The 15,987-nt window shown below is 38.0% G+C and overlaps 1 protein-coding gene across 4 annotated transcripts in view; it reads left to right on the top strand.

Annotated features, from left to right (window-relative positions):
* l3mbtl3 (L3MBTL histone methyl-lysine binding protein 3) overlaps positions 1-15,987 on the top strand; it is a 62,232-nt gene that overhangs the window by 8,990 nt on the left and 37,255 nt on the right. For all 4 annotated transcript variants that reach the window (XM_069195953.1, XM_069195944.1, XM_069195950.1 and 1 more), the window contains exons 5-10: positions 1,199-1,340; positions 10,050-10,134; positions 10,648-10,742; positions 11,493-11,597; positions 12,838-12,973; positions 15,016-15,107. In XM_069195953.1, coding sequence (XP_069052054.1) covers positions 1,199-1,340; positions 10,050-10,134; positions 10,648-10,742; positions 11,493-11,597; positions 12,838-12,973; positions 15,016-15,107 — 655 coding nt within the window. The remainder of the gene's footprint in view (positions 1-1,198; positions 1,341-10,049; positions 10,135-10,647; positions 10,743-11,492; positions 11,598-12,837; positions 12,974-15,015; positions 15,108-15,987) is intronic.

Genomic DNA, 15,987 nt, shown 5'->3' with positions numbered 1-15,987 from the left:
TCTAAAGCATGTAAATCAGAGGTGTCAATCATGTAGTCAGTGGGCTGGGTCTGGTCCGTCAAGCCCATTTGGCCGGCCCGTGTGGCAGGTACTGTCAAGAGTGTTGGGCAGAATTTCCCACCTTGTCTGGACTGTATAGCCCACATACAAAGCAGACTGGTAATGCTACCTTAATACACAGTGTTGAATCCACAGATCTCCCTGTGGTTTTCTACCTCTGTCCAATTTTAGACTATTTTGTGATTTCACAGGTCTAGCAGGTGTAGTTTGTCACAGACAGTGTTGGAAGCAGTCACTCATGCATTGTACCCAGATGCCAGATTCTGTCTCATTTCTCTTATAAAGCCTGAACAAGTAGTTGCCAGTTCTCTGATCTCAGAGGTCTAGGAGCCACATGTTATCTTAGGTAATCCCACAAATGGAGATCGGATGAGTGGGGCTCATCAAGTGTACCAAGCAGGATATCCACAGCATGAACATTATATTCTCATCTGCCGAGAAAGCAACTGTTACACAAGCAGCACGAATAATGTGTGTGGTTGTGCTGGATTGCGTATGTGTATGGAATTATGTTATGTATGGACAAGCCTATAGGAAGGTTAGGAAATAAGGTTCCAGGACTTTGATAATCAGCATAGCAACACGCAGCAAGATGCCTCAAGCTGGGGCTCTTTAGTGACTGTACATTCCTGCCCAGAGCATCACACATGAAGGAGGATGTGCCAATGTTAGATAGCTGTCATGGTCTCCCAGATTGTGGACTGTCCCTGACAATGTGTCTGACTGGAATATCTTTCCAGTTTAGAAATTCCTGGGCAATGAACACCCCAAATGGTGAAAGACAGTGAGCTGACTTTATTTAGTATTTAACAACCTGCTGGCATTAAGGTGTTGTTCTCCTGATAAGTAGGGGGATTTGGTTCCTTCTGTTTTTTTAAATTTATACCAGGCTTCTAATTCAACAGGTCAAATGACCCCATCATCGGTGTCCAATGAACTGTTACACTAACGAACTGTTACAGTGCTTGTGCAGCAGTCAGGGTCACTTGAATGTTGAGCTTGGAATGATCAATTAGTCAGAAAGGTACCGAAAATATTTTACCAGAATTTCTTCTCTTGTTCTCTAAAAATATAACATACATAAAAGCAATATGGTAAACCTGTTTTTCTATTTGTTTTTTTTCCTTTTTGACTGCAGTGAACACAGACCAAAGAAAGACACAAAACCCAATGCTGAGCTGCACAGCACAAACAGAAAAAGAAAAATACAGCTGCTTGGAAACCTAAAAGCAGAGAATACAGAGGATGGAGATGACCCAAGAGAAGAGGAAGACGACTCTGTTAGTATTCTTTCTTATATAACACCGCCAGTGTGGTTTTATGTTTTGAGAAGGTGTGGAAGTATCTTTTGTATTCAGTGCTTTTATTTTTATAGCAGTTTGTGAAGAAAGCTGACCTACTCATTCTTGAGATTGTTGAATAAGTGGAGGTTTACTAATCATTCTATTATGTAATTATCAACGGAGCTTCACAAAAAGTAGTCAGAATCGTCCTGTGGTGTTTCCAGTTTTGTAAGATTACAAAATGATGTAGACAGCTTTTTTTACTTCATCATTTATTCATAATAAATTATATTGATAATAAAGTAAAGGCTTCTAAGTGAGATAAGTTTAAGTAAATCTAAAAAAAAAAAATGGTAAGTATTCAGACCCCTGAACTCATTATTTGGTTCGGCAATTTTGGCAGCACTTAAAACTTTTTGGGTAAGTTTTGTACTGACTTTGCACATCAGTTTATTGCAATTTTTGTTAAAGTTTCTTGGGAATCACTTATGGACAGTGGCTCTACAGATTCTTAATAGGAGAATGGCCATTCAAGGACATTCATTTTCTTTTTACTAAGTCACTCCAGTGTAGCCTTGGCTTTGTGCTTCATTGTCCTGCTGAAAGTTGTAGTTTTATTCCAGTTTTGTGTCTGAATCAGGTTTTCCTCTAAGATTTGCCAGATGTGCCCTATATTCCCGTAAGTTTTGACAAGCTTCCCAGTGATATTTGGTAGAATTAAGAAAGACATATAGAGAGGCGCAATGAACAGTTCTGCTTTAGAAGGAATTACCAGAGCGGATAAGGTGATGAGGAAGATTAATGTCTGCATCTCGTAAGGTGTGGCTTCTGTGAAACAAACATCAGGGCATTAGTCGGGGTAGGGAGAGGGATAACTGTGCAGAGGGAGTGGAGCTGTGAGAGAAGGATTGCATGGAGGAATCTGAGAAAAAAATGAACAATCTGAGGTGTTTAGGTTGGGGGATTGTGAGAATTTAGGCTGTGGCAAATAGGAGGAGTAGGGAATGAGGGGAAATGGGAGTGCAGAGTCCACATAGAGGGCTGAGCATAGAGGAACACACAGGGAGGGATGTATTGGAATGACAGGGTGGAAGGGGTGGAGAGTGGGTTACAGGGAACAGGAAAGAGTGCAGAGGCTGCAGGGTGTTTGCTTTGGTTTATTAGGACAGTGCTTCCCACAAACTAACAAACAATTATATATAACAAAAAAAATAATAAACCAGGAGTCCTACCACACTTAGGTCCTATCAGCTCCCCCACTGCAGCTACAGCAAGACTAAGCTCCTGTTAGATCTCTTTCATCCTCCTAAATAGGTACCGTATAGCCCTGCCCCCTTGGACTGTACCACTGTTACATAACAATTTATTGAGCTACATTTCTCAAGATAAACTTATTTCCAACCATAGCAATCCCTTCATTCCTTTAAACAATAGCATATACAGAATGTACAAAAACAAACCCAACCCTGAACACAACATTTTACTCATTTGTAACTATCTGTAAAAATGGTTCTTCCTTTACCGGAAGATGTGCGCATGCACCACTCAGCGTTGACACCACAAAGTCAAGCTGAAAAGAAGTATCGGGTATGAGGCCACCATACCCGGAAGTCAGACTGCAACACGAAAAAAGAAGACAGACAAATTACAGTTAAGTACAAATAAACAGAAAACATAATGTTAGACTTAGAGTTTGTGTTTATGTCTCTACAGATAACAGGAACTGATTTCTAAATAAAATGTGGTCATGTTTTGCGTGTATGAAATGGGAAACGGCTAGCCAAGCCCCGAGTGTGCACCCTCATGTGCCAGCTAGCCGACGGGAAAGTGGATGCATGAACGTGTGTAACTAAAGTTGGATAATGTGTGACGTGTACTGTATTGTCTGCGGACGGTGACAGAGATCCCTCTGTCACAATACAACAAGGAGATTGGATAGACCTGGGACCTGAAGCTCAGTTGTTTGAGGTTTCAGTAGGTTTCTTTGGACACGAGGGGACAATAACAAGAGTAAAATATCTTATTGTCTCCCGGTGGCTGAACTGCAGGCATGACACCAGTTTGACAGAGGGCTGAGAGGGCTGTGACAGGAGCTTCAGGGAACAGAAGAGAAGAAACCTGGGCTAAAGGCACAGAGATGTTGATTTTGGGGCAGATCGAATACTGGGGACTTGGGCAGAGCAGAGAGCTGAAATTATATAACATAGAGGAAGAGGGCAGAGCTGGGGCCTGAGACTTGGCCTGTTTAGGGTTTGGAAAAAGGGGTGGATAATTAGACAAACAAGTAGAGAAAACGATAGCAGGCCCACTGGAAAAGTGTGCAAAGCTACCACGAGTAGCCCAGATGTCGGCAGAAAGTAATTGTTTTCAGCGACTCCCTCTGAATTAGGAAAGGTTAGAAGATAGAACTAGATCTAGAACCTGAGAAGAATTTGTTGAGTTGAGTGAACTACTGCAGTTTGTCAGCATGGAAAACTCTTAGCTTTTCTGTGACAAATTCAATATAATCTCCCCCTCCCCATCAGTAACATCTGTTCCAAGCTTCCTTTTCGGATAGAAGTGAAACCAAATGGTAGAAGTACAGTGTAATATACTGTTATAAAGCCCACGTCAGTAGTGGTGTTATATAGCTTCACTGCCAACAACCTTCAGCATCGTGAACCCGGACAGTAAAAAACTTCCATATGAAGATTCCTTTTACCCACGGTGTCAAGCCAGCTAGATGTGTTCCTGTTGCTGTGAGAGATCAGTACTGAAGTCATCATTCAACAGGATCACAAGGTGTCAGCGAGGAATATTCTTGTCTAGAGCAGTGGACAAAGAATTAAAAAACTCTCAGAATTCTGACACTTTCAGATGACGATGAATGCACCCCTCGTGGGGAAATCAAAGACAATATTCAGTTTCTCATAGGGTCAGTATGTACTGTATGAGGGTCAAGTACATTGTGTGGAAAAAAATTTAATGGACCGTTTTAATGGTTAGAAGCTGATTAATACTTTGGGCTAGTACAAAGCTTCATGTGCACAACAAAGTTTGCAAATCCTTGAATGTGTGCAGACCAACATTATTTAAAACCTCTTCTACAAGGTGAATCTCTTTGCTTCTCCAATATTTGAGAAAGAGAAAGGAGAACTACTGTACTTGTAAGGAGTTTCTAATTATGGAAAATGGGAAGTATATGTCATGTGTTCTGTGATTTTTGTGAATCTTTCCACTTACCACCAAGTTATAATTAAGTATGGGGCCAGTATGTAATGTCTAAGGAGAACACCACTGAAAAAACAGTTTAAGTCTCCATTGAGAGACATTTCAAATAAATGGCAAGTAACAAAGAGTTTAAAAATTAAAACAAACAGTGCAGTGATAACAAAACAACAGAGTGGAAATAAAATGTTGTTCCCCACAGATTTTTCAGTCTTCAGAATGGAGAAATCAGTATAAATTTTCCATATTAAATTACACATTTTATTTTGGCATTTGTCCCAAAAAATAAATCCGTCTGAATAATTAAAATATTTCCAGTAAGTCAGTATATTCATTTTTACAATGGGGACATGAGCATGAAGAGAATCCAGAAAATGTGTCCATGTACAGTATTTAGCATCTTTAAGTCAGCTTCTGTTTATTTTGTTTTTATCAAAGTTATTTACCGTGATGAGGGAGACTAGATCTCAGTAGATCAGCAGAGCAATCAGAGGTAAACCAGTTTTCTCCATTGCAAAATTTAACTGCTGTAAATGTGACCCCTTATTTTATACCCTGACTGAGCAATGAAACTTTTAAATAATGTCTGGCAGTGAGGCAGAGAATGGGAGACATTGTCTACATAAAATAATACAGCATCAGTGTGGAGTGAGTTGCATTGATGAGTACTTGGTAATAAGATCACTTTATTAGCCATATAGTTTCTTGCATTAGGAATTCATCTTTTCACATACCCCAGCTTGCTCTCCATAAGAGACACAGACAGGGAGAGAAGTCAGAGCACAGGGTCAGCCTTTGTACAGCACCCCTGGAGCAGTTAGGGTTAAGGGCCTTGCTCAGGGGCCCAATGGAATAGGATTCCTCTGCCAGCTGTGGGATTTGAACCGGCAGCCTTCCAGCCAAAGGCATAGATCCTTAGCCACAGTGTTACCGCTCCGCTTCTGTGTCTCTAGAATGGACATAGAAGTACACATACTTAATTGACAAACAGCTTCAACCAGTGTTGAGGACAAGGCAAACTGCAAAGGAGAAGGGGGGTTTACCTGGTCAATATTTCTGCAATAACACGCTAAGAAGGAAACTTTTGATGCCTGTTACCATTGCTCAGGAGTTGTATAAAGTTTCAGGTGTATTAGTTAATCCAGATTTCATGCCTATATAATCTAGAATTTGCCATAAAAATTCCGTCTTGACCTGGCATTGGAATTTCACGCAAGTTTTAAGTATACTCACTTGCTATCCTCGCTACCATTGACGCCAGACCTGAAGTACGCTTGCAAATGGATTTAAGGGAACAAAATTCCCAAGTTTCCACAAGGAAAATAAGCAAGAAACCAAATCCATTTTGTTAAAAGCCTTTGAAGTTGCTTAAGTATGAAAGGAACTAAAACCCACCCAATTAAACAGGTACATGGATCAGCATTAAAATATCTATTTCTACCTGCCTTTAAAAATAACAAGAACTGCACTTTTTCAGAGAAATGGAGGCAATGGAAGCCAGACATACCAAAAATAAGGTAAAATAGTGATGAGTTACTGCTTTATTAAGATTGTGGACTAACATGAATGGGATTATGTGCTGCTGAAGAGTCCAGTTCAACAGCTGTAAAATACAGACATGTTTACTCCCTGGTGAGTAAAGTCTACAATTTGACATGAAAGGGAACAATTGCTTTACCGTTGTGATACCCTTTATTATAGTTAACGTGTTAGCTGCCAGTATGTGAGGTAACTATTTACACTAGACTGGTGGGGTCATAACTGTCAGTAAACAAGACTGGTATATATCTGGGAGAATTATCTGGTATAAAACAGAATTTTATTATATTGAATAGTAAAGTACAAACGTATATATAAAATATAGTACATTTAAAAATGTAAATATAAAAATGTATTAGTATACTGTATAACAAAGAATTTCTGAGTGGCGTGATCGTCATCCCTCCTCTAGAGGGCACTCTGACCCCTTTTGTATTTTAGCTTCATTATCATGTTCACCAGCCCCTTGTTCCTCGTATATTATTTAAACCTCATGCCTCTGAAGCTCAGGGCTCTCCACTGGAAGACGGACGCCCGGAGGCCCGCCTAGCATCAAGTAGCCCTACGTCTGCGGTTTGAAGGCAGAGGCTTCCAAACGGCGTCCTGACCATGCTGAGTCCGGGGCTCGGAGCCCCTGGCCTCGTCACTTTGTTCCTAGTTCCATGTCCCTGTTCCTGTTTCTAATCATCTTGTCTTGGATGGATCACCTGGTTTTGGACTTTGGACTGCGCCCTGATTTCCCCCTTTGGACTATTTTTGGACTTGTTTTCCTGCACTCCCTCCTGGATCACTGTCGGCACCGCCCCCTGTTCACCATCCCTTCCATTCCTGACTGTTTTCCCTGTAGCCCTTCTCCAGTCACTTCCGGATTATACCGTCTGCACAGGGTCCTAAACTACGCACTGCAGTGGAGTCAGGACTGGCTCCCGTTACAATTAGTTTTTATTTATGTCATGGATGCCGGGAATACCCGAGGAAAGCCACGTATTCTTTTGCAGATGACGGGAAGGCAAAACGCTGAAGGGCCCGCTCACAGACACGGATGTCGTGAGTGGCATCCCGCGATTAGAATAGGAGAACTGAAAAAAAAAGGCCAGAAGCGATCCGGGAAAACAAAAAGCGCAGCTTGCGGGGTCAAAGAATGGCTCGGTATTCTGTCATGGATGTTGGAAAGGCATGCCGTGGAATTCCCAGGAGAGCAATAAAGACCCTATGTGTAGCGGCAAAAACAGGGGTTAGCCCGGGCTCAGGCGGTCAGACGATGTCGGGTAGAAACCCATGCCCTCAGGCCGCGGAGGAGACGACCTGGTGCTAGTCGGGTCTCAAGACATCCGATCCCTCAATGCTGAGTGAAGAGGAAAGGGTGACCCGGAAATATATAACCCCACACAAAGACACACCGGAAGGACAAGCAAAGCGCAGGAAAACTAGGAACAGGACGGAGTAGGAGCACCCTCTTCCTGTAGAGGGTGTGACAATTTATTTTAATTTGTCATAGAACAATTAAGGGTCAAGCATATTCAGTATTCTCCTATTGCCTTTGACATTTGATGTAATAGTATAATCATGTAAAAACCACTATGAATGTTCACATAGAAAACTACAGTTGATTTAAGAACTGAAACACAACTTACAGTACAGCAATACAAATAATTTTAAACTCTAATAATAGTTGATAATGGTTAGCCACAATAATTTAGTCATACCTTACTAAAATGTTTAAAGCATGGTACCTTTGAATAAGACTAAGATCGACTTGTTGATAACAGCTTAAACATTTCTGGATTTGTAGAAAAAAAAGACAATGAGTTATAATTACTCTCGGGAGTTTCTGAAATGTAGTGTAAATTCACAGGTTCCCATATCTGCTATGTTAACGTGGAGCACTGGGGCTGGTCCCAGAATGTAAGGTGTAGGAGTGCGAGGTTGTGTGATCATCTGAATCATGATTTCAGTTTACTTCATTAGAAAATCTTTGTGTATGTAAAAATACTTTGGGCGCTGTACAGCATATCCTCTGAAATTGATAAATACTCCAGTCCCATACATCCCCATAAAAGTCATCAATTGAATTTCATTGCCATGGAAGAAAGCACAATAGCTCACTCTAGATCAGCTTTAGACTGTCAGTCTACATCTGTTTGACTGACCAGCATGTTGTCCAAACTATAACCAAAACTATTAGCCAGAGGGCAGGATTGTGTTGAGCTTCGATTATGTAAATATTCTCAGATGTCTAAAACAGCTGTCATTTATTCCAAAAGTGGTCCCTGACTGATATATTCAATTTTCTTTGGTTTGGAAAAGGAGTTTGCCTTGCCTATTGCTTTTCATCTGCAATATCCTGTTGCATAATGTCCCTAGTTTGTGTAGGGGACTGCTGATAAACTGTAGGGTATATTTTTGGATTGAATTGTTTGCCGAGAACAAATGTGAAAATAAAAAATAATTCAGAATTATAGGATGCTGTATGTTAAACTAATGAAGAAACAGAACAGAGCAATATTGCCTGTTGAAACTGAACATTTATTCAACAGAGGAAAGGCATTCTCAACATGCTCAACATCTGAAAGATTACAACTCAGGAAATTACAAGGAATCTTTTCACTTCATTTTCAGATTTCATTTGATGATTAGTCTACATTTCTATAGCCCTCAATGCCACGTGTTACTAACAGGAGTATACTCTGGGTTTCAGCCTTTCCCTAATTCTTGCTTTGCCTCTCAGATATTATAGATCTCATCTGTTTCTGAACTGGCCCCACCACCTGTTCTTGCGTCATGTAAATAATAGGTCATTTCCTTGTGTCCCTGCCCCAGAACAGTTCAGGAGGGTGAAAACTTTTAAACGTTGTTAGTGATATTTTAAATGTTTGTCTTATACTTTTCTGTTGTACGATTTATAACTGGGCCCCTGTATGGTTGTGATCTTAATTATGATTTAATCCTCAAGTGGGAAAATACAGTTTAAGTCAAAGTAGTACTTTTATCAGACTGAACCTCTCAATAGTGACTACTGACTTTTAACCTAATATTCATTTGTATGATTTTTTTGTTTTGTTTTCTTCCTGACACTCTGACTTGCCAACACTTCTTCATCTTTTTATGTAATTCACTTGGCATGGATTGCATGTTTGTTCCTTTCAGCGTCTTCTTAGTTACATGGGTGCAAGCATCTTGACGAGGTCAAAACTGGAAATGAGAATTGATTAGATATTATTTCCTTTATTGTTATCTTAGAAAAGAAGAATTGTATCAAACTGTTTATGGGGAAAAATAGGTCATTGTAAACTGTACCACAGGTTTTAAATATAAGTATCAGCTAAATAAATCGCAGATAAGTGGTATAATTCCATTAAAACCTAGGATATATTAATGAAGTTATATTCCTTAATTATTGTAATTTGGACATGGCTTCACCTTTTAACAATGTGCCTAGCGTCAGAACATAAGAAAGGTATTCAGTCCATCTAGCCCATTTGATAGCAGCTAATGGATCTGAGTATCTCAGTCCGCAATTTCTTGAAAAAAGCCAGCATATCAGCTTCAGTAACATTGCTGTGTACAGTATCTTGTTCCATATGTCCGCTACCCTTTGTGTAAAGTGGCTTGTTTTAAATGCACTTCCTCAAAATTTCCACTTGTGTCCTCTATTTGTATTCCACTGGGCTGACTTTGTCAGTGCCTTTGAGGATTTAAAATACTCAAGTTCCCCTCATAGTCTTCTCTGTTCAAGGCTAAAACCGTTCAGTACTGTAAAACTGTAAAATTCCCTTAGGTAGTAAAGACATATATCAAGCGCAAGAGGAGTAAACATGCATAATTAATGATTTCCATTATGTTCTTTTGTAAATATCCTTTTGAGTGTAATTTTCTTTAAAACATATTTTTAAAACAAATGGTTGTTTAAATCATCTTTATCAGCTTGAACATGTTCTCTGTCTCTTTAAAACGTCACAGGAAGACAGAGCAGACAGGAAGGCGGTGAGGGGACCACAGAGGAGCCGGAGAAAGCGAAGGGGTGATGCAGCTCTGCTCAAGCAGGGTGAGTGGAAAGTGTCTCAAAAACCCCATTTTATTTGTCATTCAAGCTAGAAAGTACATTAACATTAGTTAGTTTACTCTGTCATACATGCTGCTTTTAGTCAGTTTGAAGTCAGTTGAACCAAATACAAAGTGTTGCTAAAATGTGACTATATCTAATTGATATTTAAGTTGAATAAGAGTCTATGACTATGTCAGAAACTGATGACTTAACACTGCTTAAAAACATAAGGCAGCAAGTGAATTATTATCTTGCATAATTAAAATAACCATTTAAAAGAACCGTTTTAATTATCCTCTAATTCAGTGCTAGTTGTCTTCACCCCTTTCTCTCCCCATACAGCAGATTAAATATTTAAGTTTGGTAGAGAAGCTCAAACGCTCATGACTTTTATGTGTCAAGTTTTAATATTAGTGCAATATTAAGCTCCTGTTATGTTATAATAAAATATATCTGTTTCAAGTCATATCACTGTACCACTGCTGTGCAGTTAAGGGTTGCTGTGTTTTTTAGCTGTACCATATGGAGGAAAGAAGAAGTCGTGGAGCTGGGCTTCCTACCTGGAGCAGGAGAAGGCCATTGCTGCCCCTAGCAAACTATTTAAAGAGGTAAAAATAGATAATAAGAATGAATGTTTATTTCACTGTATCCTGGAATTATTGCATTATAGCCACATAATGCTGTCCTGTGCTAATGTTACTGCATGGACCGCTGAACTTGTGAGCTACTGCTTTTGATTTAATAACTTCAGATTCTTTTATACATTTTTCAAATTCCGCTTTAGATAATATATCCATGTTACTTTGAAAAAGTCTCATTCCATTCTGTGTTTTTTTTTTACCAGTCACACCATTAAGAAATCGGGACTTGCAAACAGAGGTCACACAAAATTGAGGTTATGCCTATGCCCTTAATTTCCTGAAAAAGAAGAGTAGCCACAAACGAACATGATATTGCTACCCTCCTGGGCTGTATGAGCACGTATTTATACTGTACCAGTGCGACCAATATGCCTGTCTGAAAGTGAAACCCTGTCTACACTTTCTCCTCTGAGAGTATATATATACAATACAGTCTCTATCCTCTCAAACACAAAGAGAGAGACTTGTAGGAAGGCTTGTAACAAGAGATATGATCCAGTCATGAGAAAGCGATTCCTTCTTTGCCTACGAAACTGGAAAAGACTCAGAAATATGGTCAGTAGAAAGAAAGAAAAAATTCAACAGGGGTAGGAATTTTAAAATTAGGTGACATAGAGTAGAAACTCTTTAGAAAGTGTACTATTCTGTTTAATGTCAGAGAGTGGTGAAAGGCAGATATCAAGACAATAAATCAGTGTTCTTTTGTTTTAATTTCAGCACCAGTCTTTCCCCCATAGTAAAAATGGATTCAAAGTGGGAATGAAACTGGAAGGTGTGGACCCTGAGCACCCTTCAGTGTACTGTGTTTTAACTGTTGCCGAGGTAACCACACATCTGCATTCCATCAGCAAGCTAAAAATAATGCCCATACTTGACCTTTGTCATAAAATACCTTTTATGTAATACAATTAACACATTTACATTTACACGTACCGTAAACATTTAGTTATTTAAAGTTGTTTAAAACGCTTTTTTGATTTAAATGGTTTAAAGAAAAAAGCTAGATATTACAAACAAAATTCAGTGCCCAGCGATTTGTATGTTTTATGGATGATACCTCAATTTACCTGAAATTTCTTCTTGAAGCTGCTATCCCTTGAAACAGAGTATCCAATACTTTACTTCTCAAAATAATGATTCTTGCTCAAAAGGTAAAATAAAACAAAAGCAGCACGTGCAAATCTAGGATATGACAGTATTGACTGATAGGCAGTCAGTTGCTGGTTCTTTTAAAATGGAGCATAAGCAGTATATAAAGCAAATTTAAATATACCGTACATGAGAAAAGACTAAATATGAATACAAATTGTCATGCAGAAATATCAGAAAGATGTCTAAAGGATAAAGGTTTGTATGTGTTGCTGAAACCAAACATAGGCTCAGACTAAAGTAAAAGACTGAATTCAGAAAGGTGGACAGTCTTTGAAGTGGACGTTTTAGCCTCACCATCCACCTGCTCTCAAAATGTCTTAAGACAGGGTTAGGGTTAGGGTTAGGCCTTAAAACAGGAGGGTGAAAAGCTGTATTTGCACAAATACAAATTCAGCCTATATTTTTGGATGAATGCCTGAGGAAATTATAGATGTAATTGTGTACAAAGCAGGATTGATTTTGGGAGTTTGTGCCATGAATTGTGATCAAATACACACCAAATATGTTTTGAGAAAGTTATTCATTTTATTCGTTTTGTTGACATTGTTTCCAAGGTACAGTAACCCACAGAGGTTAGAATTACATGAGTTTAACCTATAGATATTTTTATTGATTTATACAGCTCTGCTTGCTAAAGACATTTGGGTAATTGCATAAGAATACAAAATCAGTATCCTAATCTGGATTATAAGAAATAATATACATTTTATAGTGTTCAGTTTATGGGAAATGTGCAAAATTGCAGTAGGATTATAAAAGTTTTTATTGTTGAAATAGGATATGCAAATATATCTAACACAAAACAAAATAATTCTAACGTCTTTTCCCTGGTTATTATAATCATTTGCATTTGTTTTTAGTACATCAAAATTAATAAAATGACTTTGTTGCACTTTCATATTTGTCTTAGGTATCAGGCTACAGAATTAGGCTGCACTTTGACAAATATTCAGATTGCTATGACTTCTGGATAAATGCAAACTCCTCTGACATTCATCCAGTTGGATGGTGTGAAAAAACTGGACACAAACTTTATCCTCCAAAAGGTAGGAATTTCAGTAATGAAACATTTAAGACTAAGTTCCACCTTCGTCTGAATCTAAATGCTTTTGTATTTCATTCCTAAATCTAATTGCTTATGTATTTTTAATTGTATCATTCTGGGTATCACTCATGTCATACTGTAGGAAGAGAAAAAAGTTATGTTATAGTTCAAAAACATTAAAAACAGAAAAAAAGAATCCCTCTTTCAAGATTCAGAATTGATCCTTAAAAGAGGAGATTGTACCAGACTGGCATAATTTCAACTGCTGTTTTGTAATATAAAATGACTTTAAAACAGAACATATTAGTAAAATATACAGTGCCCTCCAGAATTATTGGCACCCTTGGCAAAGAGGAGCAAAATCGGCTATGAAAAAATGTCTTTGTTGTTTATCAGCTTGATCTTACACTGAAAATATGAGAGAAATCTAACCTTTCAGTGAGGTAAAATTATTCAGTGAAAAAAAATCCTTATAAAAAATAAACATTTTTTTCTCAAAAACACGTGTTTTTGTAGACATTTTCTTAATACGGGCACTTTAAACTGTATCACTGAAGGTAACAGGGGTTATCAATGATCAACTAAGCCTTTCTTTGAAATGCAGTATAATACAGCTCTTTAAGTGTTTCTGTGGTCGATCAGCTATTTTACTAGCAGGATTAACAATTCTGCCCAATTTCCCCTTGCTCTTAATACTCAGGATACCACACAACACTGTGATACCAAAAGAAAGGATGTTTTCTATGAAACTTCTATAACTTCAATCCAAAACTTTTTGATTTAACCTATTTGTCTATTTTTCTCTTGTACAATATGATATTGACAAATTCTAATGTACAGTATAGCCATGTACTGTATAGTGTATGTATTGGGAAGTTGTTATAATGACTAATGATTACAATAAGGTAACTATAAAGATGGCAGTAACTGAGAAATTAGGAGAATCCCCATATACACTGAAATCAAGAAGTAAAATACTTGCATACTGTAGGTTAGATATAGCAGTTAGTAGCTTTGGTAATATGGGTAGTAACCTAGTATCAAGTGTAAGAGGATGGTAAATTAGAACTATTGTACCAGCAGGTGCCGAGATCTTTTTGTGTTAAAAATGATTTTAAAATAACAAAATTAAAATAATGTCACATTCTACACAGGGATTATATTTAGAACGGCATCTAAGAAACTCAACCACCATCCCACCCAGAGTTATGAAATTTTTCAACTTAACCGTATCCAGCGGTGTTAACCTACTGTGTATCAACATTAAAATAATCATATTTTAATGTGCCATAGTGTACTTAGGCAAAATAAATCAATTTTCTGATAAATAATAATAATTTCACTAATTAAACTATTAAACAGCTATGTAAAATTGAGTAGAGATCTAAAAGAGATCTTAGACTTATGGGGAGCATGTATTTTCGAGGAAAATGGCACAGCCAGCCATGATCAAGTTAACGTCCACAGCAGCAGCACGGATGCAAGAGCAAACAGTGGCATGAGATACAGTAGCATAAAGCAGATATTTTACAAACCCCACAGTCGACAATCTCAGCTAGCCTGGGCTATCCACTCCTGGGCAGGGGCACAGAGCAGACTGGGAAGAAGTCTGGGAATTCAGAAGATGAGGCAGTGAAAAGAAAGGTTAAGTTTTGAGCGATATACAGTATGAGCTATTTCAGAGCTTGTAAGAGCCAGAGTGAAGAAGTAATCACTTCCAAAAGAACTGGGAAAAATAATAAAGATAATAGTTAAAGTACTGTACTGATGAGGAGCTACTAAAAGAAATGAGTAAAGAAAAAATGGTGGTCAAGAAATGGCAGGGTTTGTCAGTACGCACTTGCAGCTAGAGATTAATGCAATATACAGGAAACTGAAAGGCATTGAAGACACAACAGATACCGATTTGCTGCATTGATAAAGACTTTCAGAATATGAAGTCCCTTGAAAAACGTGAAACACAGTTGCATAACAGATGGGTTTTTGATTACTTTTAATGTCTGAATCAGAGATGTAACACGGTTCTTTCTCGCCCATTAACAGGCATGAAAGAGGAGGAGTTCAACTGGCAGGCCTACGTCAAATTGTGCAAGGCTCAAGCAGCCCCCAAGGCCCTGTTTGAAAACCAAAACACAGTAAGTGTCACCAGAACACACAAGCTTGTGAACACACAGATTGTGAATGTACAGATGCAGCTGTTAGGATGCCTGTCAAAATTGACACCAGTGGAAAGCACACTGCAGTGTACGACTGTCTGGTCTGGCATGCTTCTTTCAGTGCTTCACTGGTCAAAGCAGATCTATAGGTGGCACTTGTGTTGATTTAGATGTTACTAAATTGGTAGCTTAATTTAATTTTTTTCTTAGTCTTATACTCATATTTCTTGAAAATATAATTTATGTTATATAAACATATAAATTGCATAGCCAAGCTATTATAAAATGAAATGTAGCAGTACCATTTTTTTAAAAAGGGTATTACATGTCAGGAATGGAGCCTAGATCCATTATATTGAAAGCTCCCACATCAGACCACAATGTATGGCTGTGTACAATGTACAATGTACAGTACTATATCATTCGTGTGCTGAAAATCCATTTATTTAAATCCACTTAATATGGAATCATGTTATCAAAGGGAAATGTTGGTAGCTGGAAATAAAAATAACTGACATATAACATTTCTGAGTGTTATTAACTGTTTAGTTTGCAAATATAAATTAATATATTTATGTAGCTGTTAGTGGTAGCTGAATATAAAAAATAAGGTAAAATACAGTATTCTATCTTCTTTTTAAATACTTTCTGCATTAAATTCTTTATCTCTTTCACTTGCTGTCGTTATTTTTGGAAAGTTTTGATATTTGATTCTTGTTTTCTTTACATTTCCCATGAACACTTGCAAGGTTCAAATTAAAAACAACAAACATTAAGTCATATACAGTAAGTACTTAAACTGTCAAGGTGGCTCAGGACACAAGTGCAGCTCTTGGAGAACTATGTTAGAAAAGTCAAT

Source organism: Lepisosteus oculatus, chromosome 2 (genome assembly GCF_040954835.1).
Source record: "Lepisosteus oculatus isolate fLepOcu1 chromosome 2, fLepOcu1.hap2, whole genome shotgun sequence".
In the NCBI taxonomy this organism is placed as follows: Eukaryota; Metazoa; Chordata; class Actinopteri; order Semionotiformes; family Lepisosteidae; genus Lepisosteus; species Lepisosteus oculatus.
This window is presented reverse-complemented; position numbering and strand designations above follow the sequence as displayed.